Here is a 23982-nt window from a genome sequence, read left to right as displayed (position 1 = left end):
ACAGCCGTGATGAGTCCCCACACAGAAACACGTTTGTATTCACTAGTCTATTGTAGATAGAAGCACTATTGACTGTTCGAAGCAAGGTGGTCTGAACGCTTGCACCTTGCCCGCGTGTTTCAGGCGGTTGCCTTTGTTCGCACTGGCGTGCCGTATCAACAGCCACGAAAACTACACAGGGAGCTCTACACTTTATGTAGGAGCTTTGAGATAGTTGCTAACGTGGGGTATTTTAGAAAATACTGTGGTGCTTTTCATGAATGCCTTTTCGCCAAAAAAAAAAAATCCCGTTTAACGCCTTCAAAGAGCTATTTTGATACAGATGGCTTCGTTGGATTCACTTCAGATGCATTTCGCCCGCATTGAATGGATCTGAGGGCCTACATTTTATGCCTACATGGTAACCTGCGCATGTGATACGTAAAGTGTGTAAGATGCGAAAAATTTCAGTCAACGCGGGGCGTTATAACTTCTTATCGGGAAGAGTACATTAAGAGAATTTGTTTCACTCTATTGCGAAGGTAGTGACGTGGGTTGCGGTTATATAGATATTAGTGGCTGTTGAGCAAACAGCTGGAGGGAGGGCAAGGTTACGCTTTTAGTTAGAATTGCATTGACGCGTTGCGACTTGGGAGGCAAGAGATGAAACAGTGCTAAGCAGCTCTGCGTATCAGTTGACTCAGGCAGCGTTGAGCAGCTGTTGTGCGCTATCGACGGATGTCACTCCGGTCGGCGCTGGTGTGCTCTTATGCACACATCTATGCAGAAGCAGCGACACGTCCAACATTGATTACATAATATAGATGGCTACTGCTGCAACAAAATCCCTTTTTCTCGTAAGCCCCAGCTAGCTATGCCTGGCCTACAGGATAACCCCGTGCTAACGCCGGTCATGGGTATTTTTGTCCGGTTGTTGTGGCAGAAAAACCGCGGGAACATGTTATCTAACGAAACTCTTGTTTAGTCCACAGTGATAGGAAGCACGAGACTTCTATTTTTTCTGCAAATAAAAGCAAGAATTAGTACCTCACCTATTGACAGCGGTAAGTCTGACCCTAGGAAATATTCTCAAAGGTGTTCCGGTTGGAAATGTGAAAAAATAGGCGAGGAATCGTTGGTGGAACTTTAAGAATGCGTAAGCATCTCGGGCCTTTCGAATTATAAATTAAAACTCGCACCCTTGTGCCCGCATTAATTAATAAAGCTTTCACAATCTGCACTGCTACGTTTCTCGCACTTACATTGTACGCCGTGAAGACTAGGCTTAGCACTCTAAGAGTCTCAGGGGTCACATTTTCTTGCTTTAGCAATGGGGCTGGCTCCTCGCCGCTCCGTTTATGGTCCATTAGTGCCAATTTTGTCATCGTCATGTCCATTTTTTCCTCTTTTGCGGCCGTGCATTGGCTGAACACTAGATTCTACTACGCACCAAGTGGTAGTGGGAGTCACAAAGACCCGCCGAAACGCCCCTAGACGGAAACGGGGGGTTGGCAGAGGCGGGTGTTGAGTTGAACTTTGACTGCCGTCTGTCTACTAACGTCACTCTCTTAACTCTCTCCTAGTGCTCTCTGAACGGTAAGGTTCTCTTGTTTCTTTCGCTCGCTCTGTTACAGACCTATGCGAACCAACGAAGAAATTTCGCCTACCTACACCAGCTTTGCTCAAGCAAAATAAGACAAATTTGTGTTTGGGCGACCGGTTGTGCTTCTGCGTCGCAACGAAAATCAAACTTGTAGCCAATGCATCCGACCTTAACAAAGTGCTTTCCCGGTAGCTTACAAGCGAATACCTTTTTCGATCTGGGCACTGTTCCTTAACCGCCTAAGGGTATTGTGTAAGTTCTTATTCAGAAGCCCATCCCACAGTCGAAGGCTCTAACAGAACTTAATGTAAAATTTGAATGTAAAATGTTGTCTACACTGCACACAGAATAAATGTCGAAAGGAAAGCAGTAATCTCAAAGCAACAAATAAAGCATGAATTTGCTTTCTAGTCTGCATCTTTGTTGCAGAATATTCATGAGTCACTCATGAGTTTCTGGTGCTCCGGGTGCCTCGTATTTGTTGACACATTGGCTCCTTAGAACACTATGGTCCTCAGCGAGAACCATAAAATGGTTGCTCTGGTTGAAACGAATGTGCTCAGGACTTTCACCGTGTATTCGGGTGTTTACGGCTTTGTCAGATGCAAATTTGATTTGTCATACTAAAGGAACAGGTAAGCAAAGTACGTAACAGCGTGAAGTTCGGCCGTAGTTGCAGCTGTTGAAGCGGTCGCCGGAGCCAGATAAAAGTCTTGATAACGTTCCGATGCGCAATGCGAAAAAATTAGTTTAATCTACACAGGACTCAGTTATACCACGTACCTAGGAAATTGATTAGGCGATTTCATGCAGATTTTTTCGAGGTGCGAAACAAACGGATTTTTAGTTTTTTAGCGTCATATACCGGATCTAAATGAATACTCTTGTCTTTATGGTCGGGCATCAGACTCGGTATATACTCCAGCCTATAACGCATTTCTTAATTGGGCGTGCTCGATTTGACACTATCGCACATACTTTTTGGGCTTCAACCTGATAACGCTTTCGCCCCAAATATACTGAGGTGACAATTTATCAAACTTGTGCACTGCAAAATGTTTAAACTGAATAGCCATTTAATAAGTGTCGTCCAGTGCACCTTGGACGGTATGTGGCTCGTTGTGGAACACAAACAGGCTGATGAATATGACAATGATGATAACGACGGTTTTCCCGGTGATGATGAATTGCATATCCCTCCTAACGGTAGGTATAGTTTTTACCCGAAAAACTGTACTTAGGTATGAACTGGCCAATCTTCTGAATAACGCGAAGTTGCCCGTTTTGCTGATCATATGTTTATGAGGCGTGTACAGTTGATCCTCGGCTTTACCCCTTGTTTTGTTGAGAATGAGCACAGCGTTCATAAAGAATGCGGAATGAATAGTTTTAGTCGACATTCCTAATCTCGCATGCGTTTTTCCACGTGCTCCGCAATTTCTGAGGCCGGAAAAAGTTCACCTGTTAATTCTCAGTGTCTCTTCTACCAGCATAGTTGATAATCTAGCAACTCAGAATCAAGGAGGACGCAAGCTGGTCGGTGGTTATGCCTCTCCCTGGCGTACGCGCAGGACGCGTGAATCAGAAGGCAAAACTGTATCCTGAAGAACGTATCCCTGTAACTACCGTACGTGGCAATCTCCGTTCGGACCGGGGACAAAGAAAAAAGAAGAAATACAAGGAGGGAGAGGATTAGAGGAGGAGTAGCGTGAACTGATAAACGTAGCGGTGACGTCGCACGAGTGCAACGCGATAGGGACGACGTAGGAGCTTATATAAGGGGTCTGCCGGAACTGGAGCGGCCGAGAGACGGCTCATCTCTCTCTCAGCTGCCTTGAAGGAGCGAGCAGACACGGATTCCTGCGCTGCTGTTCCTTTGTCGAAAGCGAAAATGAACGTCAGGAAGGGAACCTTCGCGCTGCTCATCGTATTCGCCTTCCATGAAGTGCTACTTTCAAGGTAACAGGGGTTCCACGCTTTCATGTTGTGTTTGTTCTTTCCGAGGCCGTGGGTAGTGCACCTTAGGCATTTTCTTTCATCCTTTTGGTCGCTCGATACCATTTAGGTTAATCCTGGAGTGTGACTCGGAAGCAATGCCTACTGCTTAAGTAAGCAGAATCACCGCGTGAAATCAATAAAACGATCACCTTCACTCAGTCTAGGCAAGCAGGTTACGCATAGTGTGAAAACTCCCAACGAAGCGAAGGCCTGCATGCGAAAACAATGCAGTTCACACTACGGAGATGCTTAAACTTAAATTCCAGATTACTCCAGTGCGGAAAAGTTTATATAGAGTATTTGAAAATTGTACTCATCACAATAAAATCGGAAACATTGAATTCCTGGTAACACTCGTTGATTCTACTGTCCATCAGTTGAATAAAGCTTATTCAAGAAAAATTCTGCAAATCACATTTTAATGTGTTACCTTCACTCCTAATCCTATGACCGATTTACGTGAAAGTGTCTGACAAAACATTAAGACCACACCAAGTCTAGACCATTTTTAGTAGTCCGCGCCAGAATTCATGTCTAGAATTGCAGGTTCGTATTTTATTAGCGTGTCACGTTTCTACAGCATGTTGCTACAACATGTTTCAAGCAGTAGGATTAAAGTACATGAATCACTGTTGCTCCGCATCGCATAAGCTGAATTCCAGTTGTAAGCTCTCTGCGAACTTTGGATGATTTAGTGCTTGTAGTTTGTTGGCGCGAATTTTGCTCAGATGTAGCCGCAGAACCAACTATTGTAGGCATGGAAAAAGTCAAAAAGTGCAGTCAAGTGGGAAGACCAAATCCAACTGTAGATTATGTCAGAACCGGAAGTTTAACATGCCGAAGCTAATGATGGTAATATGGTATTATAAGTGTCATGGTTCGGGCTACGAATGTAAAACCCACGATTTGAAGAAATGCTTTCGTCGAAGCAACCGTTAAGGTGTATTCAAATGTTTTACGGTGAGAAATTCCGGCTCCAGCACTGCGCACCAAACAAGCAACATCACCTGTCTACGTGCCTCTCAGCGTATTTCACTCGAAGTTTTGACGACGAATATTTCTATGCACGTAATAAATGATAAACTATGCGAATTGTAGACATGTGAAAGAATGTGGAATTTCTTTCAAAACGGTCAGTTTTGTCACAATTGAAGAAATAAAATTTTTTACAGCGCACAAATCGCATCATCTCGCACTTTGATTTAAAAAAGGGTAAAAATAGTTTTCCTTGGAGCATGTACTAATTTATTTGTCATTTTTCACTTGGACATTTTTCGTGGGGAACAAATGATTCTGAGCTTTTTTACGTTTTCACTTTGCTGCATTCACTAAAAACAACCACTAAATCCATCTGAAAAGTAACCGGAAATTTTACGGGATGTAATGGTGCCCGAGATAGGTAGTGATGTTGCGAGCTAACGGTTCTAGTTTCTGCAATGGGGTGCCAAATTGCAAAGGCTCGCGATGTGGATGGCAAAGCTCATCCTCGAACAGTCTTCCCCTGGCCTCGTTCTTGGAACGGTGCTCTAAAGGACAAAGTAGTTTCGTTTGTTGGTATTTGTGTTACGGTTCCACAAGCTTCTGGTTACATTTGAAAATACAGAAGACGGATTTCCGCTTAAGGACAGCGAATACGAACTACATTCTTGAATTGCACCTCGTTAGGTCAAAGAACTCATTTGTAAGGTTTCTTAAACTAGTGCATCATGGCATTATTAGGTAGCCTATTATCATCTCCTCCTCAATAGAAAATCAATGCGGAGTGCGAGAGATGATATAATGGAGCGCAGTAGGCCAAGTTTTCACAATACTGAAGCGTATAGGAACATGAACTTCTACTCACCGAACATTTCCTTTATTTCGGGCTGCGAATAACTTTATAGGACTTTGTTAAGTGGCGCGCTATCGGTCGGTGGCTTTGAAGGGGTGTGGACCTAATATTCTGGCGGGCCTAAAAATTTTGCAATCATGACAGAAGTTAATGCAGAGAAAAAAAAACCTGCAATTGCAAGTTTGAAAACAGTATTATAGCATTACCTAAGTTTATACGTACGAAATTACTGTAACTCGAATATTTGGTATTTATAGCGAAAATATCAATTTTGGCAGAATTTTTTCCAGCGTCACCTTATAGTTCAAAATTTTGGAGACGAAATCATAGTACCATAAGGCTTGTTATGAGCTCAGCCACGCAGAATGCGGCTAACGCAGAAAACGTATTCTTGCTCGTAACCTAAATACATACAAATGACTCAAGCCGCAATAAAAATACCTAAGGTGACCGATAAGCGTGGTTGTCAATATGCACCGTTACAGGTTCAGATTTTGAGGGCCGAAGAAATGACAAGGGTTGCGAGCAGTGACGCGGAATTTAAATCTCGCGGCGCGTTCTCAGCAATGTTCTCTGTTATAAGATTTTTTCAGCTGCAACCCCATTTTTTTGCGAATATTACAAGCTTGCTTCAGAGCTCGATGGCACGCGCTCTGCTATTCGAAAATTTCTTCAAGGTAGGAACAAGCGCCGCTACATATTCACCTAAAGCGCTGCTAGCGTTGACACTAAATCCCCGACCCGTCGTCAAGCCGCTCCAAACTTTTATTAGTGATCTTAAAACAGAGACCTCTAACAAGTAACTGTTGCACGTCACTGATACCTCGTAAAACCCCTCTGGAGCTGATATTTGTGCGTGCCAGGAACACCATAATTCCATAATGATTCTGACTTCTGTAGAGTATTTTAGGAAAATTCTACCGGGTCCCCTAGCAACAATGCACCCAAGTCTAATCTAACCAGTGAGCAAGTGAGTGAACGTGAGGTAAATATATACCTGTCATGCAGCCTGCTTCCAAGAACGTAACTTATCATTTTCAGAGCTGTTATTGGTTAGTATATCCAATTGGAAACAGTTATGTCGGCAATTCACGCAAACGTCGGTTGGCAGTGTGCCATGAGTTCGTAATTCCGTGTCCGAGGAGTTCACTGGGGTGCGCAGTTTGGCACACTCATTGCTTCCTATTGGGTTTATTTTTACGATGCATCATAAAGTGTAGCTTATGGCACATATTGAGGATAAATATAGTGCACGAGAACACGAAGAATTGTTAGTGAAGTGCCAATGAGGAGTCCGAATATACGAAGGTAAAATCCTTGATTAAATGTCCCCAAATATTACTTGTTGTGCGCATTAGTTGTTATTTTGGGCCACGAGGGGGGCAAACAAAAGAACCTTGAACATTCCTGCACTATGTGTTGCAGCGGTTGCACTGTATGTTTTTTTTTCGTTTCAATAGGTGGAGCCTCCCGCAGAAATGAGCCGACAGGTTAAGTTATAGTCTCAGAAAAGACGTCACACAGAACAGTTATCAGATAACAAGTCAGTGCAGGGACAAGTTTTGCAAAGCAGCGGTGTGCATAAAAAACGCGATTTGGTTTGCGCTCACTTCAGGTTGTAAACGGCGAAACCATTCTAAATATCTGATGACATTGGGTAAGGACGTACAGCTCACTGGTAAACCATTTTTATTTGGGTTCGCTGAAGGGTAGGTAGAATTTACAGGCCCTTTTCTAAGGTGAGATAAATTATTCTGTATTGAGGGTATCTTTATCCGTTATTTTTTACACCAGAGTTATGTTGCCAATGATCTGACAACTAGATCTAGAACTGGGCAAAAACTGAATGATGTAGTCAAATAGCCTGTTAAAGACAGAGGGGCCGCCAACTGCATATAGACTGCCGTATTATCCACGAGTTCCCTGAGCGGTGGCTTTGTAGCGGTATACGTTTTCCCTACTGCTAATAACCTATTTGAAACCAGAACAATGGCATACAAAATAATGCATGCTTTATATATTCCGTGCCCTTTAAGAGATAAATGCTAAAGATAGGACGTCTGAATGTCATTTCACTTAAACGTTGAAGGTTCCCTTAATACATGTCTCGTCATTCCAGTGGCATTTTCACGAGATGACCTTCGTTCGAAATAGACGTAGGGGAACTCTGTAACATGTCACGCATCGTGATTACCGCAAAGGGTGAAGGTTCCAAGGGAGCGCAGTAAATTAGGGACGCTTTATCTTCTAATTCTAGGCCAATGAGGCTGATTACCGAAGTGCGGCCTTGACATTGAGGGGTTGCCCCCAATGCGCCCTGATATGAGCGGCATAAAGTGGTACCTCATTAGATAATAAACTTATGCAAGAAACCCCAGAGTTATTACACCAACAATACTTGCACACCAAAACAGTCCTATGTGCGTTTAGGGCTTATAATCTCTTCTGCGCGCAACGGAGAAGCTTTCTTCAAGGGAGAACTAAGCTGAATTGTGGCCTCAATCTGCGGACACCTTTAACGGCGGAGTTGTTTAAGCTAGAGCTCTGGCCACGCGGATCGTTAACAGAAAATCGGTGAAGTCGACAGAAGGAAAATGCCACGGCAAGAAGTTGGGGGGGGGGGGGGGGGGGTTTCGGGAGTTGCGTTTTTTCGTTTGCCTAAATTCCCTTCGACCAATTATCTCAGTTACGCTATCCCTAACTTCTGATAAATTCGCCGATTATGTATTTTTTGCAGATCTAGAACGTTACACGGCGGTATTGCGTTCAAATTTTTTATTTGAATTTTGGTTTGTTCAGGGGGGTTTTTTGCTTCTTTTTTCTATCAGAGAAAATTGTGTATACGATGGATATTTTTTCTTTGTTTGGTATATTTTTACAAGTTTTCCTATAAAGTCTTGGTATCTCTTGGTTGCTTCTAAAGTTTCCTTCTACCAATTGCCTGCCTTGACGCTAACAAGAAAATGTGCTAAGTTTCCTGATTGCAGAGCTAGGTGCAAATGCAGGGTGCTAGCTACATTATCGGTTTGCTTCCACAGCTTTTTATGGTATTTCATTTGGCTGTGTAGGGATATTTTATTTTTGTCTTTGATTTGCAAGGGCAGTTTATGCGATACACAATTTTGACTTAGCTGTTGGTTTTAGAATTTTAACTTTTTCAATTTGGTATATTAATTTTTTTGATGTTCTCCTCGACCAATTATGTCCACTTGAGCTGTTATTGCGGACAAATGCGTAAATTTTCCCAAATATGCATTTTTGTTTAAACGAAGGTTGTTACATGCTTTGGGGGTGGGGTATTCACAAAAATGCTGCCCATTAAAATACAATGGAAGGTTGCCGACCTCTGCGAAAAGTAGTGAATTAAACGCAACCAAGTGCGTAAATTAGCAGCAACGAAGCAATCGCAGGAGGGTACACGCGGGTTCTTCTTGCTTCTTTCGATGTTCTTCTTTTTCTGCTGGCTTCATATCCTTTCTATATGGTTTTCTCGCGATCCGCTGCGCCCCCGCCCCCTTCCACGAACTCGTTTCAGGCATAGGACACGGATATCAGTTGCATCGTTTTTCAGTGGTAGAGAGTCAATTTCGCCTTCAGAAGGTGGGAATGGAGGGTTTATGAGCGGGAGGGGTGATGGATTAGACTGGGGAGGTCAAGGACGAGAGTGGGGGAGGGACAAGTTTACCTGACAGCGGGGGGGCGGGGAGGGGGGTTGAGAGGGGAAGTGTGGCGTAAGGCTGAAAAGTGGAAGGTGGGAGGTCGGGTGAAGTCGACTGAACACAAATCGCTCCCTTAACTGGAATCATGTCACGTCGACAGTAATCAGAGATGGGTTCCTACGGCATTTTTCTTCTTCTAACGTGAAGTGTAAATACCCACCGGCACACTCGTTAAGCTGGAATTTGGTCATAATAAGCACTATCACTACATCGGATGCTCAAAATAAGTAATTTTATCTACGATCAATCAGTTCGCCATTCAGGAAATCTTTAATTAATGAAGTAATCATTGTCTAAATTCATTTGCCTTCTAGCAGGAGTCCGGTAACAGTGCAGACCAACCCCTGACGTGCATGTCGGGTGATGGCCTGATGGGTGACGACGGAAGGTTTAGTTATTAATTTTTGGTGCCATCGAACCTAGATTGTGCGCGAGCGACTTTATGTCATCTTCCATTGGTAAATATTCGTTACCCAGCTTTATTAGGTTTGTTGAATATATTCAGCTTAAATATGCGATGCAAACACGGTACGCATTCTACTTCCAGTAATCAAGAAATAGCACAAAGCAGCCGTGGTTGCTAGAAAAAAACGTTCTTTCGTGGCTATTTTTGGCAACCACAGCTGCGATGTGTTTCCTTTTCATGGGTTTAAATATTCAAAGACGTTTTGTTAAAGCGTAACGGGGCATTCTACTGTGCTCAACTGATATGTGGCATTGCATGCATTGCGAACAAGCTCGGGCACGGTCGGTCATTAGCACAGAATCTGCAGAGCAGAAAAAAAAGTAAACATGCCATCGCAAACAATTTATGCAACGCTTGCGCCAACCGGTCGGTGTGTTTGTACACACTAGCTGGGAAGCTTCAGGTTGTTGGCACGTAGTCTTGCGAAGCTCTCAGGGGGCAACGCTTTGAGAACAGCGTTTACAGTTTGGATATACGACTAATTTCCCAGGTAATCACAGCAATCAAATGAGCGCGTGATTTGCTGAGTCGCAATGTTTAGGTTTGGGTCGCTAAGTGCAGGCAACATAAAATTACAGCGCCCTTGTTCGAGGAGCTTTGCACTGCAATTCTTAACACTTTTGCGCATGTCGCCATCTGTGGGTAGGTGACACAAGTGGTCGTTTCAAAGCACATATTTTACGCCTTAAAAACTTAATTCCTCAGTTTGTCGTTAAAGAGTGGTGAGCTGGGCAAGTTGGTGTGGCGTCATTCTGGGCAACAGGGCTAAAAAAGACGTCGACGAAGGGAACGGACAAAACGAGCACTGACTCACATCTAGTTTATTCACGCGCTCCGTGCGGAAAATAAGCGTTTACAGCAGAACAGAGAGAGAGAGGGAGAAAAAAAAAGAAAACATTCAAATCCAACACACTCCCTCGTACCCCCTCTTCCACATCGTCAGCAGCGCACGTGGCTGCTATCCTTTGCTTTAAAAAAACAACCGTTCTTTCCAGACACGCCAGGCAGACAGACCGGGAAATCATTGAAGCGTTTCACATCAGGAAATTGCGAGCTAATTGTGTAAGCCAAACGTCGATTGGGCTGTGTGACAAAAAATATGCGTGCTTGGTTAGCACGTGCTGTTATTCTTGATGTTCCGATGTTTTGTATTCCAGTTATCAGCCCGGTGTGGCCCGCTGTTCATTCTTCATGAGTTTCATGTTAAGGTGTTGAGTGCTGATGAAGTGGGAGAGGGGGTACGAGGGAGTGTGTTGGATTTGAATGTTTTGTTTTTCTCTCTCTCTTTCTCTTCTGTTGTAAACGCTTATTTTCCACACGGATCGCGTGAATAAACTAGCTGTGAGGCAGCGCTCGGGCTGTCCGTTCCCTTCGTCCACGTCTTTTTTCGTAGTGTTGCCCAAATTGTCGTTAAATCACACAACTTTAGTGCTTGAGGTTCAAAACCTTTGTCATCCCTGAACAGCATGCAGATGACTCTACTGTATTTCATGTGCTTCCACAACGTCAGCGTCTGTAATGGTGGACACACTTCAACACGTCACTTTATTTGCGTTTCAGTAACCTTTCTTTTTCAATTTGGGTGGGGGGGGTTTCTTGAATTTTTAACAATGTTTTTGCCAGTGAGTGGGAAAAAAAGCGTGCATAGGAGTGGGAACTGCTGTTGTATCATATGCATGAATGAATTATTTTTATTTGTAATGGCTTTTCACTTTTAATGACGCTAACTGATTAATAGCGCCAAATATTTCGTCTTCTACACCCACTTATATTGGAATAATGATGCCGTCTACTTCTCGAGAGACAAGGATGGCAATAAAGATTATTATAGTAGAACTTTGGAGGCAGGAAATAAACGATGTTCAAACAATTAGACCCCCGCGGGGCAGACGCAGTGAGTTTTCACAAGAACAGCAAGACCGGTGGTTATTGCCAAATGCAAAAGGCCTTAATGAAACTGAGCTCCAAGCAACAACGCTCACTTTTGACATTTACTTTTTTTCCTTTGACAGGCACACCGTGGAAGCCATGATTGAAGCCCAGGACATTATATTCACCAATATTACCTCGCCGACAATATACAACAAGCGAGTACGACCGGATTACAACATCGGTAAGCAATGAACACTCCAGCATTTTCTCTGTCACGTAGCAGCAGAATTTGCCCGGGAGGATAGCAATACAGTCTGAGAGTTGAGTTTTGACAATCTTGCAAACTCCCGGTTTTAGGCACGGGTCAGAATACCACTTCAAATTTTAGGAGTGTGAATACGTGAAGAATTCACCCTACCGCCGACTTTTTTTTTTTGCATTAAGAGAAATGTCAAGATCTGGCAACACAGCACCGTCGGCAAACGCTTTTGTTAATGTTGGACAGCACATTGAAGAGGTTTGAATTTTCGGTCGGCCAAGTTCCTTCAAACGTCTCTCACACGCCACTTGTTGAAAACTCTGGCGTGAAACGCAGTGGACGTTTGCCTTGAATGTCGGCATGCTTCGACCCATTACTGATATCTCAATTTTGTTTAGGCCCCGTTACAGAATATAAGTATTTCGCACCTACATTACGGGCACTCCACTCCCTCCCAGAAAAAGTGCCATGTGGGGCATTGTATTCCGCATGTTTTGCAGCCTTTCTCTGCGGTCGTGTGGCTCGAAGGTATTAGAGTAACGGTGTTGTACGTGCGCTATCGAACTGCTTGCCTTATAACAACTTTTTTTCTCTACAGTTTCTTTGGTAGTCTCTGCCGCACGCATTCCTGCTGAAACCCTGCCCAAAGTGTTGACTTCTAGTAGCCCTTCAGTTACACTGTTATCATAAAAAAGGTCTTATCTCGTCTGCTATACTGTAAGACTCTTGTCTTTCCGCCTCGGCATTGTTTCGAGCAGTATAATGCCCTTTGAGAGGTGCAGTGTCTTGAAGAATTTTTCCAGGTGCACTTACTCCGGCTTGTTGGGAGCAGCGCTACACCAATTTAAATCAATTGACGGCTTTCAGCATGCTCCTAGATTTAAGGATATTTATGACATTTAATTGCGCTGATACGGAAGATCTTGACATTACACAGGGCTGTATTTATCGCCAACTATATTTATCCTTTTCTCAGCTTAAATAATCGCTAACTTTTTCAGCAGTAACATTGGCTTGTGGGAAGACGAACTTGAGTACAACCCTTCACCCGGCAGACAAACGCCAGATTGTCCAAACAGGTTCCTCACGCAGTTGTTTTTGGCTATCCTTGGCTGGAGGCCACACATTCACTAAGGTGGTGATCGTATTGAGCACACGTTACGTGAGAAAGCCTAAATAGACACCCCAATCGGTTCAAGCCTAGGAACGCTATCTTTGACAGGAAGGATTGCTTCTTACAATGGCGGCGCCAGTGCCGCAGACAAAATCAGCAGCATTAGAGGTCACGAACGCAGCGCCCTTACAATCGTCGCAAGACGCGCTGGTAACTGTTTTGCAAGAAGCATATATCTGTGTATGCGACAAGTGCAGCGGGATTCGAGGACGCGCCAGACATCTTGACCTTATCGGCTGTCGGCAGTGACCGATTTATGGCTCTTTGCTGGGGGCCCTATTGTAATGCAAAAACGTAGAGCTTCGAACCCGAACCCACACTTCCCGCCGATGAACGGCATGAAGGCAAGGCCAGACCAATCTAGTGTCGTAGGGTTAAGGGCATTAGGATTGAAATAAAATAATGCACTCTTCAGAAATGCGTTATTTCCCTGCAATGTACTTATCCGTTATTTTCCCTTGTTTTTCTCTGATTTTGCCTTGTGTGTACTGAAGTTTTTGGTTCTTTACAATCTTTTCTGCCGAGTGTTGGCTGCTTGTACATTCTGTAATTTTCATGTAACCCCCCTTACTCAATGCCCCCGGGCATGTAAGGTATTTTAAATAAATAAATAAATAAATAAATAACTATATACCGGTTTTAGGAATCCCACCATTACGCCTTGAAGATGCATCCTTCAGGAAGGCTTTGTTAGATTAATCACAATCCATATTTTCACAACAATTGATTAAAATGTGTAATTACCGCTGTATTCTCTGTAGGCCCTGTTTTATTGCGTAAAAGAGTTCAAAAGAAGATCGAAAAGTTGATCTTGAAGGGGATTTTGACCCTCAAAAACGTAACAAAAAGTCTGCGTAGGTTGAAGGGTCAAAATCATTTACCCAATGGCTCGATATCTCAGGCTCACATAAGCTCCTTGTATGCGCTTTGAGATGAAATGTCATGTAGTAGTTTATGCTTGAGACATGCAGTGTACAAAAAATAGTAGCGGGAAGAAAATTGCACTTGCTTCTGGAGAACACCAGGGAACACCTAAGCGTGCCTCTAGTAGCAGACACTACGCTTATTTACGCACAAAGGTCTTCACAACATTGTTAACGTGCACGACAATAAATTTTTGCTCCCTTTTCGCAGGCCGTCCTGTCCTCGTCAACACGAGCATAGTCATCTACAGCATGGCATCCACCAATGACCTACACACGGTGAGACGGCAGCACTTCTTTCTTCGTTCTGATAAAAAAAAAATAAACAGTCAGTAAGCGGCACCCCCTGGCGAAAACTTGTATGTTTTGTTACTGTGAACGCCAGGAAGGAGTGTACGGTGCAACAATGGCAGCCTACGCGCGGATAGCTATGCCGGCGGCTACGTCTCTTTGCTGACACCGAATGTTACGCACCTGCAGGAAATGTATCCTATATACCCTGAGGTGAAGATAAAAATAGCGTCCACTACAATTGCCGCGTTTGACACATGGCTTACCAAAAGCCTGAACTTCGCACATAACGTGAAATCACGCAGCGCAATTATAAGTATTCCTTTAAAAAGTCCGTGTCAGTATAAAAGCATACCAAGCTTGTTCAGAAGAGTTCGAACGGGGTATGGCAGGACGCAGAAAAACCTAGAATACCTTTTTCTCCCCTGTTTTTCTCTATCCCGTCTGAGGCGACGTTATTTCATTTACAGTCTTGGTATCTCTAGTAAACAATTGTGTCAGCATGTCTTCAGAAGAGATTAGCGGGTTTGTAACTAAGTTTTGGTGCAGCTTCTGGCTTTTTTCTAGCGAGTACGTGATTTTGTTATCATAGTTCTGTCTGCAACATTTAATGCACAGCTCGGAGAGACTACTTTGCTCACTGTCTTGCAGTATATCTTGTGTCGGTCATGCAGGCCGGTGGGCTTTAGAATCTGATGACGTAACTGCAGGTTGTACTTAAGAGTGAAAGCTGTACTTCGTACTGGTAGAAACGCAACGTGAAGGCTCTGCCGACTAACCCATGTCTCCAGATGAATCAGCAGACGACCAAAACATTGTTATCAGCCTCTGGCAAATTATCGCGAAAGTAATTTCATTTTCCATCCTTTACTCCAATAGCCATGCTCATTACGATAAAGAATCGGGTCTGATAAGCATGACCGCTCAGTGATACGCTGATTAGCTGTGATTCCTCACACAGATTCTGAGCACTGCTTCAGGGGATATAGCTGTTAAAAGGAGCCTAACACATAGCAGTGACGCAATGGGACTAACTCCTCACAGGATCAAAAACAATACTAAAAATCCCTAGAAAAGAGGAGTTGGTTGTCTCCGAGGACACTCGCATGTCGTGCCGCAATTAACATTGGCGGCACGAGGAGGCAGTATTCTCTCTCCGAACGGTTGAGGGCATCGCTAGAGTAAGCCAGGGACAGTGACAACAACCCCGGCATTAAAGAACTGGTGCCAACTGGAACGAAAGCAGGCACGACCAGCTGTCAGCGACTGGCTGTCGTGCTGTCTCATTGCTGTTGCTCATCATCCTCATGGCGGCGACGGTGTGGAACCATTGTAGTTATTGTGTGCTCTGTAAAAATGGCGCAGTGTGATAAAAAGAAGGCGTCAAGATAAGTAGGCAAGGATTTTAGCAAAAAATGTAGGAAGGCCCTATTTGACATAAATATCAAAATGGAAATAGGTGTGGTTAATAAGCAACACTTGTTTAAATGGTTTGCTTTAAGTTAGACCATACCCAAGAGATCAACTCCACCAAACGTATATACCCAAGCGGCTCGTATACTACCTACATGGAAGGTTACTATTTAGCGGAAATAAATCAACATATACGTTAATGTGGTTTTCTTAATTGGGCATACCTTATTAATGGCTAACGTCAGCTTGAACGTAGAATGACGAACGGTAGCGAATGACACATATGGCGCAGTGTTCCCGGCTGTATATTTTCCGACTATCTTTTGTTCTACCTTCAAGGTGTTCTTGCCTAAAGATATGATCCAACCTACCCAACTTCAAGCAATTCTACATTCGTATGTTTTACTCCTATGTTACCGTTAGACGTGTGACTGAGCCGTTTGACACCCAGGTGAATTGTGATCTCTGGGGATATTTAAGAGAACATCACTAGGGGCATATCGGTTGAATGGGGAAAAATTTATACTCAGTAGTGTTTATAATCAATATTAATTTTTGGCACCACTGACATTAGACAGTGATGCCAAAAACTATTAATTATTGCCAGAAGTGGACATGAATATGGCCACGCTGCACTTGGAGCACGTTCGCGTTTGCATCTAGAAATCGTGTTGCAAACCATGCAAACATGAGAAATCGTGTTTCAACCACCAATGGTTCATGCTGATTTACGCAATTAAACACCAAAGGGATGCAATTTACAAATTAATCTGCAAAAAACTCGTCGAGGTGCACCCTCGTCGAGGTGAATCTCCCCTAGATACCAGGCCCGCGAACTGCAGCTCTATTTTTGCACTACACCACAGTGCACACGCGGAAGAAAGTAGGAGTGCAGTTTCTCTTATAAGCGACACCAAGCATCCCCGTCGTTTAGCTAGATTGCGTACGCCTGACTGATACGTGGCTGACGCCAAGGCGCACGTGGAAGTAATTTGCTCAGGCCGACAGCAATTGTCTTCCCGCATCGCGAGAAAGCAAGGTTGTGGCTTCTCCTGAGCATCGTGCGTTTTGCTGCGCGTGTGATGATTATGCACACTGCGTGCTTTTCACCGATCCGGGCCTTATTAGTTCATCGTAAATGGTAGGCGTAACGCCTAGTTTTTTCGGGTGGATCCACTGTAGGTGCGAAGTTGTTTGTTCTTCTACTGAACGTTAACCATACAGCCGAGAATGAAAACGACGAGGCATGGAGCCTAACTTTTAGTTGATAAAGTCGTCAATGGGCTTGTTTGAAACTGTACCATTATAGACCTATGGCCTGAAGTCGGTTTCAATACAGGCACACCAGAAACGAAGGTGAACAAATGTTACTCCGTGCACCAGGTTATTCTGGGGACATGCCCAAAATGCGGTTGTCGAGAAAATTTGCGCGCCTACCCGACGATGTATGAAGCAAATTCCGAAATAGGCTTCAAAACGCCCGTGAATCAGTTTTGCAACAATGCACTTAAATGACCACAGTCGCGGCTTCCGCGGAAACAAATTTCGCAAAGAGACCGCAGATGTGATTTCCTTCAAAATTACGATTTGCGCTGTGACATCGCACAATAGAAGTCGCCCGGATTGCATTGCGCGTTGTCACAGATGCGGCCACAATTTTATAGTCAAATCACATGTTGGGCGTCGTCATTGCCCTATTTAACCGCTTTGATTGCGGTGATAGGCCTTCTTTGCCCACTGCAGGGGGAAGGCAAATAGTAATAAACTTAGCCTGCCGTCTTCATAGCGTTGGGGATCCTTCAAAATAAACTGGCCTTCGTAAACTGCTCGTTATATCATCCGCCAACAAGAATATCGCTACTTGTAAACTGCACAATTGTACTATGCGTAGCTTTAGTATAATGGAATATTTCACAAGTTTTACAAAGGGTCTTTAGAACCAGGACTGCCTTGTTATGAAGTCTACCAAAAAGGTCGTAGGACTGCCTGTTGTTCCATCGTTGAGGTTAATTGTTTACGGGAGAAAAGAAATAGTGACGGTAGACTTGTTCGCATAAAAATAACCCGTTTACTGGAAGATCAGTAATTGTATTTGCCACGTGACAAGTAGCTACACAAAGCTTAGAAACTTCATGCTAATATTGTATACCAGGTGAACACTATAGCACTCCGCAGCAAACCTGAGGGCGTGCGGGTTCCCTTCCATGCGGAGAATATTTAATGGCGTAATTTGTATCACGGCTCCACGAAGGCAGCGTGTGGCGTTATCTTGTCGGGTTCCCTGGGAGGGCGCCGGCTTTCTGCTTGTTTTGAAGGACGATAACGGGGACGAATTATGAGCCTCAGGAGCCGCTTGTGACCGTGAAACAGATGAGCAGCCCGTTTGTCCAGCACGATAAGTTTCACCTGCTTGTCCCCGATAACCTAGTGGTGATGTTGTTGTTCACGCCTCTTGTACACGAAATGATGTCAAAGACGCCTTTAGATATAGTTTTGCGAGTTCTGTCCTTAATTTTAATTTTATTCGAAGTTTTAAAAACAGATTCCTCAATCAAGCTTTAGTGGATACTGGGGTGATGTTGGTTTTAAGGGGTGGAAATAAAAAAGACCACAATTTCTAGGCAACTTTCCAGAGGAATTTCTGGTATCATTAGTCATTTTGTCGCGATATTTTCCCAATTTAAGCAATACGTTACAAAACGCAAAGCATTTTCCATTTACGCTCAGTGCTGCCTAAGAAGTGGTGAGGACACAACGGTTACCTTTTAAAAAATAAAGGCGAGTGAAGAAGGTTTTAGGAACTGCTGTACTACTTACGTAAGAAAAAAGTCCTTTTAGCAATTTATTTGGCGACAGGTGCAGAAAATTGAAAAATTGCGTCATTGCTTCATAAAAAAGACATACATGGGTGTTTCAATTTCCCATGCGGAAATTCAGTGCAGGGCGCTTTACGCAACTAAACCTTCCGTAGTCTGGCCCTTGGCAATATTTTTGGCGTATTGCGTCATCCCAGCAGAATAGAAGTTTTCAGACAAATCTCTGTCGAACATTTGATGCATCGCTACTATGCACGCGTGGCTTAACGGCGTTCTTCAAAGTTCTGACTGCAAACAACACTGCTGAAAGAATTAAGGTTCTTGCCCTATCCAGGATAGACAGGATTAATAACTGGAGTCAGTGTGAGAAAATGGAACTTATAGCATTTATATCTACCTCCCCTTGAGGAGGTTTGCTTCCTGAAACCTGCCTGGCGGTGATAGAACACATTAAGCGTAGCTTACAACGACCTGCCCACTCATATCGCATTTGTGTGATGCCATGAAACATTTCGACACGTCGTATCCGCTTATTATAGGTCTTAATCTTCTGCAACAGTTTAATGAGCATGTATTTGTTACTAGCGATCTCTTTCTTGGCTTTGTAACATAATTGATAATATCAAAGTTCACTCATGCACTTATAGTTTTCTGCAGGATTTTGTTTATTTTTAAATACATATGTAGACATGCTCTGTATATAGATGTAATAACTTTTTTCCAAGTCTATTTGATACCTAAAGGTTCGTGCATTTCTTATATTTTCTGTGTGTGCGTATTTGCTATATTCCGCTCATTATCTCTTGTTGCTTTCTGCCTAGTGGCGTTCGTATTCTGTATGTTGCCTTCGTTTTCGGGATGTGCTTCCCATACGCTATACACCTGTAAGACATCTTGAATAATTAAATTGTGCGAGGGCATATAGTTCTCTATAATTGCAAATTTATAGCACCGTTTTCAGGGTTAAACTCTTATCCTGCAACTGATCCCTGTTCCCGTTCACCGCAGGAGTACACAGCTCATTTGCGGCTGCGGCAAACGTGGTTCGACCAGCGGCTACACTATGACGCCAGTTCGCTGCAGCCGGAGGAGCGAATCCAGGGCGACCACTGGCACGCCGAGCAGATCTGGCTGCCCAGCGTGGAGGTCACCAATGTAATGAACCTCGGCGCAGGACAGCTCGAGTCTGCCACAGCATTCACCGGTTCCTCTTCAGTTCTTGTCATCGTGCTCCCCGACGGAAAGGTGCACCTTAGTCGACGGTAAATGAATGCTTCACTTTTACCTTACGTGAGCTGAAAATTATGTTGGTTGGTACACTATTTCTCACGAAAACGACATCGTCTCCGACTGGATGGGACGAGAAGTACAGAACTTGTGACCCTGCTTACGTGTTTGCTCATTGCCCATCCCATCCCATCCCAGGCGCAGTCGCTTTCTTTCAAAGTTAATCTAACTTTGTTCCTGTCGAATACCAATGATTAGCCACCTTGCAGGTGGGCTCAGTTTCACTCATAACCCAAGATTTGCGGCATCAGAATAGTCCTAAACAGTATGATGCAATTGGCATCTGGCATTGGGCATCTCCCTGTAGAGGTACGGGTTAGGTACGGGGGACGTGATTTTCGCGAAGGTACAGAATATGAAGCGTGGAGCTAATGTGTCACCTCTACCAAAGGGGCAGAGGAAATACGACAGATTATATGGTTTATAAGTTATAAAAACTGAGTAGTTGGCTTCCTGCCAGCAAAATGTGTGACCGCCACGTACAGTAGACACCTCCTGAGTGAAGTCCTGTCTCTGCACAAAAAGTTTCCCGATGTGTGATCTACATCATTATCGGTTCCAGCGCGAGCAGTGTACGGCGAACACATTACTGCACGCAGTGAGAAGACAAGAGCAGTCACATATTGTGCCAGAGGCTTGAGATATGTATCAGGACTGACCGTGTTTGCGCATATGTGTGTTAGGTGGTGTTTCCTAGAATCAATGCTTGATAGTAGCAGAGTCCTTCAATGCCTCTCTGGTCGTGAAACTTCGCCGTCACGCTATGGGAGAGCTTTGTACGCTTCCCCGGGAGGCCGCGCCGCGGCGCTGGTGTTGGTCGGAGGGCAGCCGGGGGCGTGGTCAGAGCACGTTTGGCAGGGAACGGACCACGGAGTAAGATAAAACAGACGCTTGCCGCCTCATCAGCTGCGCGCTTTCGCTTTACGTGTCGTGGGCTGCTCAAATCGACTTATCATTTTGTGAGTGGCGAAAAAATTTGGTGCGAATGGGCATGCTGCTACTGCGTTCCTGACTGCCGGTCTGGCTACAGAGCAACGGCGGCCGCCTGATGCCCTCCAATCTGCGGTTGCGCCTCTCGCGGTCGCCTTTGTCCGCGTACGAAACTTGGCCACGAGTTTCATAACCAGAGAAGCATTGAAGGACTCTGATAGTAGTAAGGAACTTATTTTCGTGCACGTTTGCATATTCCGTGTATACACTCAATGCATATCACAGCATGGATAAAAACATACGGCCTTTTACAGGAGCAGTCGGAACATTTTTTTTCTGTTAGGGCTGTTCTTTATAATTTAGTTCTTCCAGTTATATTGCCATAGGCTGAGAATGACTTGCCCAATCGAGCACTTGTGGAATGGTTTGTTTCAGTTAGTGGCATACGCAGAATTTTATATGGTGGAGGAAGGGTGGCAAAAAACAAACGAGAAAATGTGGGAGAACAAAGTACAAACAACAAACCCTAAACAACAAACTAAAAAACAAAACCAAAAATTACACCTAAAAATAAAAAAAAATCCATCGGGGTGGTGCCGTACACCGCAAAACTTTTTACGTTCCTTCCCATTTTTTTCATTTAAAATGCAAAATGGTTTATCATTATGGTGAGAGTGCTCCTAGCAAATGCATGGGATTAGGGAATAACTTGCTACCCGAAAATATTTATCGCCAGTCATTACATTTTGATAGCCACTTAGTGGGCTTGTCTGGTGGTTCCTTTTTCTCAGGGAAATAAAATTTCGATTTGAAGAGGGGGGGGAGGGGGGTGCTCCTCGGTTCTGCTGCGTACGCCAGTGGCTACAGTTAAACTTGACCAACCGCTTCTAATGTTACTTTAAGAGCTGTTTTAGCCGCTGGACAAGACAAGCAATGCGAACATGTTTTTTTTTTTGTTATTTCTTCTGTACTAATTAAAAAGGCAGAAATGTTTGGCTGAGGAACAGCAGTGAACGGCTTTAACGGAAACGAAGCGTAACCGTTTCCCGGCCTGAGAAAAAATAACGCTCCATTTGTTGCGCGGGAGGTGACGTCAAGTTTCACAGCGCTTTCCTCAAGTAACCTAGTCGTACCACTTTCAACTTGAGCATGAGTAGCGATGATTATTATAGGCCGCGAAAGAGTTACGCGTGAAACGCTAACGCCCACTTTATTCAAAGCCAAACGTACTCGTACGAAAACGTTGTGCGAAGGCGGAGACAGCCACTCGTGTTTCTTTTTTCTGTTCGTGCAATATGATTTTCCCGCGCACAGCTGGCAGCCACGTGTCGAAATAAAAAAAAATTGCCTGTCGTGCGGGAAGTTCGTACCAACTTAATGATAATGTGAACTGTGATTTACAGAAGCTCAACTTAAGCAACAACTCAATGTCAGTTTTGTTGTGCTTAAAAACACCACTGTAGGGGGAAAACCAGCCCAGAATCAAGTAAACAGTCAAAGAACGAATTGTGGAGATTTACTTTTTCTCATTATATGTGGCTAGTGATCTCGCATTATTGCGATGTATCAACAAAAACAGCACACATAGAAATCTATTTGAAATTCATTCCATGTTTGATGTCGAAACGGAAGTATACCCTGGTGAGAACCTAGTATATTTCCAAACATAATTATGTTCTTCTATTTTAAAGGTTGAACCCGAAGTTAACCTGTGAAATGGAGTTCCACAAGTACCCGCTGGACAAGCAAAGGTGCAGCCTGAAGATTCAAAGCAGTGAGTGATGATTTGTCTCTCTGGGCTCCACGTGGACCCAGACGCAGTAATATATAAATTTGCTTGGACAGTGTCTGCGTGTTTGTTTGTACGGTTATGTTATTTCCGTCTCCTGTGGGATGAGGGCCTCCTGCATAAAATTCCGCGTGCTTTTATCTTTACTGTTCGAATTTCTTCTTTGACGTGAAATTCTCTGGTTTGCTACTTCCATTGCGTAATACTACCGAACTTCTCATTTCTATCCCTTGGTACCTTGGTAGCAAATCCGTCACCATTTTTGCCCAGCTATCCGTTATCCGCGTTATGTGCCCATTCGAGCACGAATTGTTTTCCTATCTCCAGCTGCGATGTCTGCCCCCTTGGATCCCGAGATGTTTCATTTTCTATCCATGGAGGTCACGCAGCATTCTTCCTTCCATAGCTTGTTACGCCGTCGCCAGTTTTCTTTTAACACATGTTAGTAAGCCACCCAGTTCGTGCTTCGTATGTCATCAGCAGAAGTGCGCGTTGGTTGTAAATGTTTATTTGCAGAAGGAGGTAGCCTATTGTTCATTACATTAGTTAGTGGCGGAAGGCAGCGCAGACCATACTACTTTTACGTTTAATTCCTTTCTCGTGGTTTTGATCAGCCTAATAACGTGCCCAGGGTTGTAATAGTCCTATCTAGCATTTGGTTACTCAATGTAAAGGGTAATTTTTGGCATGTTTACCGAAAAATACTTTCGATTTCTTTATTTTGAAAATAAATTCTCATATATGTTAGCGATATCTGGCGGGTCCATTGTAAATGTGATTATCTGTTAGCAGCGGCTAAATTAGATCGCTTCAACCCTCTAGAAATGCGGCTGTGACAAAAATGACATACCCTAGCGAGAACGAGATGTGCCCTCCCTGATGAAGCAATCGACTGAGACCTACAATGTCGGTAGAGGCATTCGTCCGAAAGTGCACAAATATATTTTGACGAATTAATGAATGAGATAGTGTTTATTGTATTGTCTGTGATTTTAAACGCGGTCTGAGGTTACGAACGCCACCCTACCAAAAATTGTCACTTTAATTTTGCAATGTCAAACGCTTGCTTCGATACCACCGTATTAAATGAGTACATTCTATTTTCAGTTTTAATAGATTTTTCGCTGCAGCAAAGATTCTTCAATTTCTTCGACAGGTACATTGTCGACGAACAACATGGTTCTAAACTGGGATACGGAAGAATCACTGGAGTTCAAGAATTTTGCTGTCACCGGCTTCCAGATGCTGGACTTCAATTGCAGTAGTCACACAATCACCGAAGGAAAAATAGGTGAGCTAACTAATTCTATAACGGGACTAGCCCATCACTCCGGCGTCGGCATAACAGTTCACTCTCACCTGTCAACTCGCACGCGCTCAGAACGGCTTTACCCAAGAATTCACTACAAGGGCTGTCGTCTTTACTGCTGTGGAGAGAACTTCAAAGGGGGAGAACTGTTTGAGTTGATGCCGTTTTGAGGCAAGTGTCAAGAACATGCAATATGGTGACATAGGATGGAGGAGCAGGAGTAAAAAATTTATTGTGAGCCTGGTGATGTGGGAGTGATTCCCCAGTCCAGGAGACCATGGGGCGACCTTGCTGTCTCAGCCCTGGACACCAGGAGTTGCTGT

The 23982-nt window shown here is 43.9% G+C and overlaps 1 protein-coding gene across 1 annotated transcript in view; it reads left to right on the top strand.

Annotated features, from left to right (window-relative positions):
* The first annotated feature begins 3375 nt into the window (after positions 1-3375).
* LOC144179651 (gamma-aminobutyric acid receptor subunit beta-3-like) overlaps positions 3376-23982 on the top strand; it is a 36064-nt gene continuing 15457 nt past the window's right edge. Inside the window, exons 1-6 of the mRNA XM_077708087.1 lie at positions 3376-3541; positions 11609-11709; positions 14036-14103; positions 19353-19606; positions 22253-22335; positions 23507-23641. Of these exons, the coding sequence (XP_077564213.1) occupies positions 3474-3541; positions 11609-11709; positions 14036-14103; positions 19353-19606; positions 22253-22335; positions 23507-23641 (709 nt within the window). The 5' untranslated portion in view covers positions 3376-3473. The remainder of the gene's footprint in view (positions 3542-11608; positions 11710-14035; positions 14104-19352; positions 19607-22252; positions 22336-23506; positions 23642-23982) is intronic.

Source organism: Haemaphysalis longicornis, unplaced genomic scaffold, assembly GCF_048455015.1.
Source record: "Haemaphysalis longicornis isolate Haplotype H1 unplaced genomic scaffold, Haemaphysalis longicornis Haplotype H1 scaffold_4, whole genome shotgun sequence".
Taxonomy (NCBI): Eukaryota; Metazoa; Arthropoda; class Arachnida; order Ixodida; family Ixodidae; genus Haemaphysalis; species Haemaphysalis longicornis.
The sequence above is the reverse complement of the archived record's forward strand: the minus strand, read 5'-3'. Positions and strand labels throughout refer to the sequence as shown.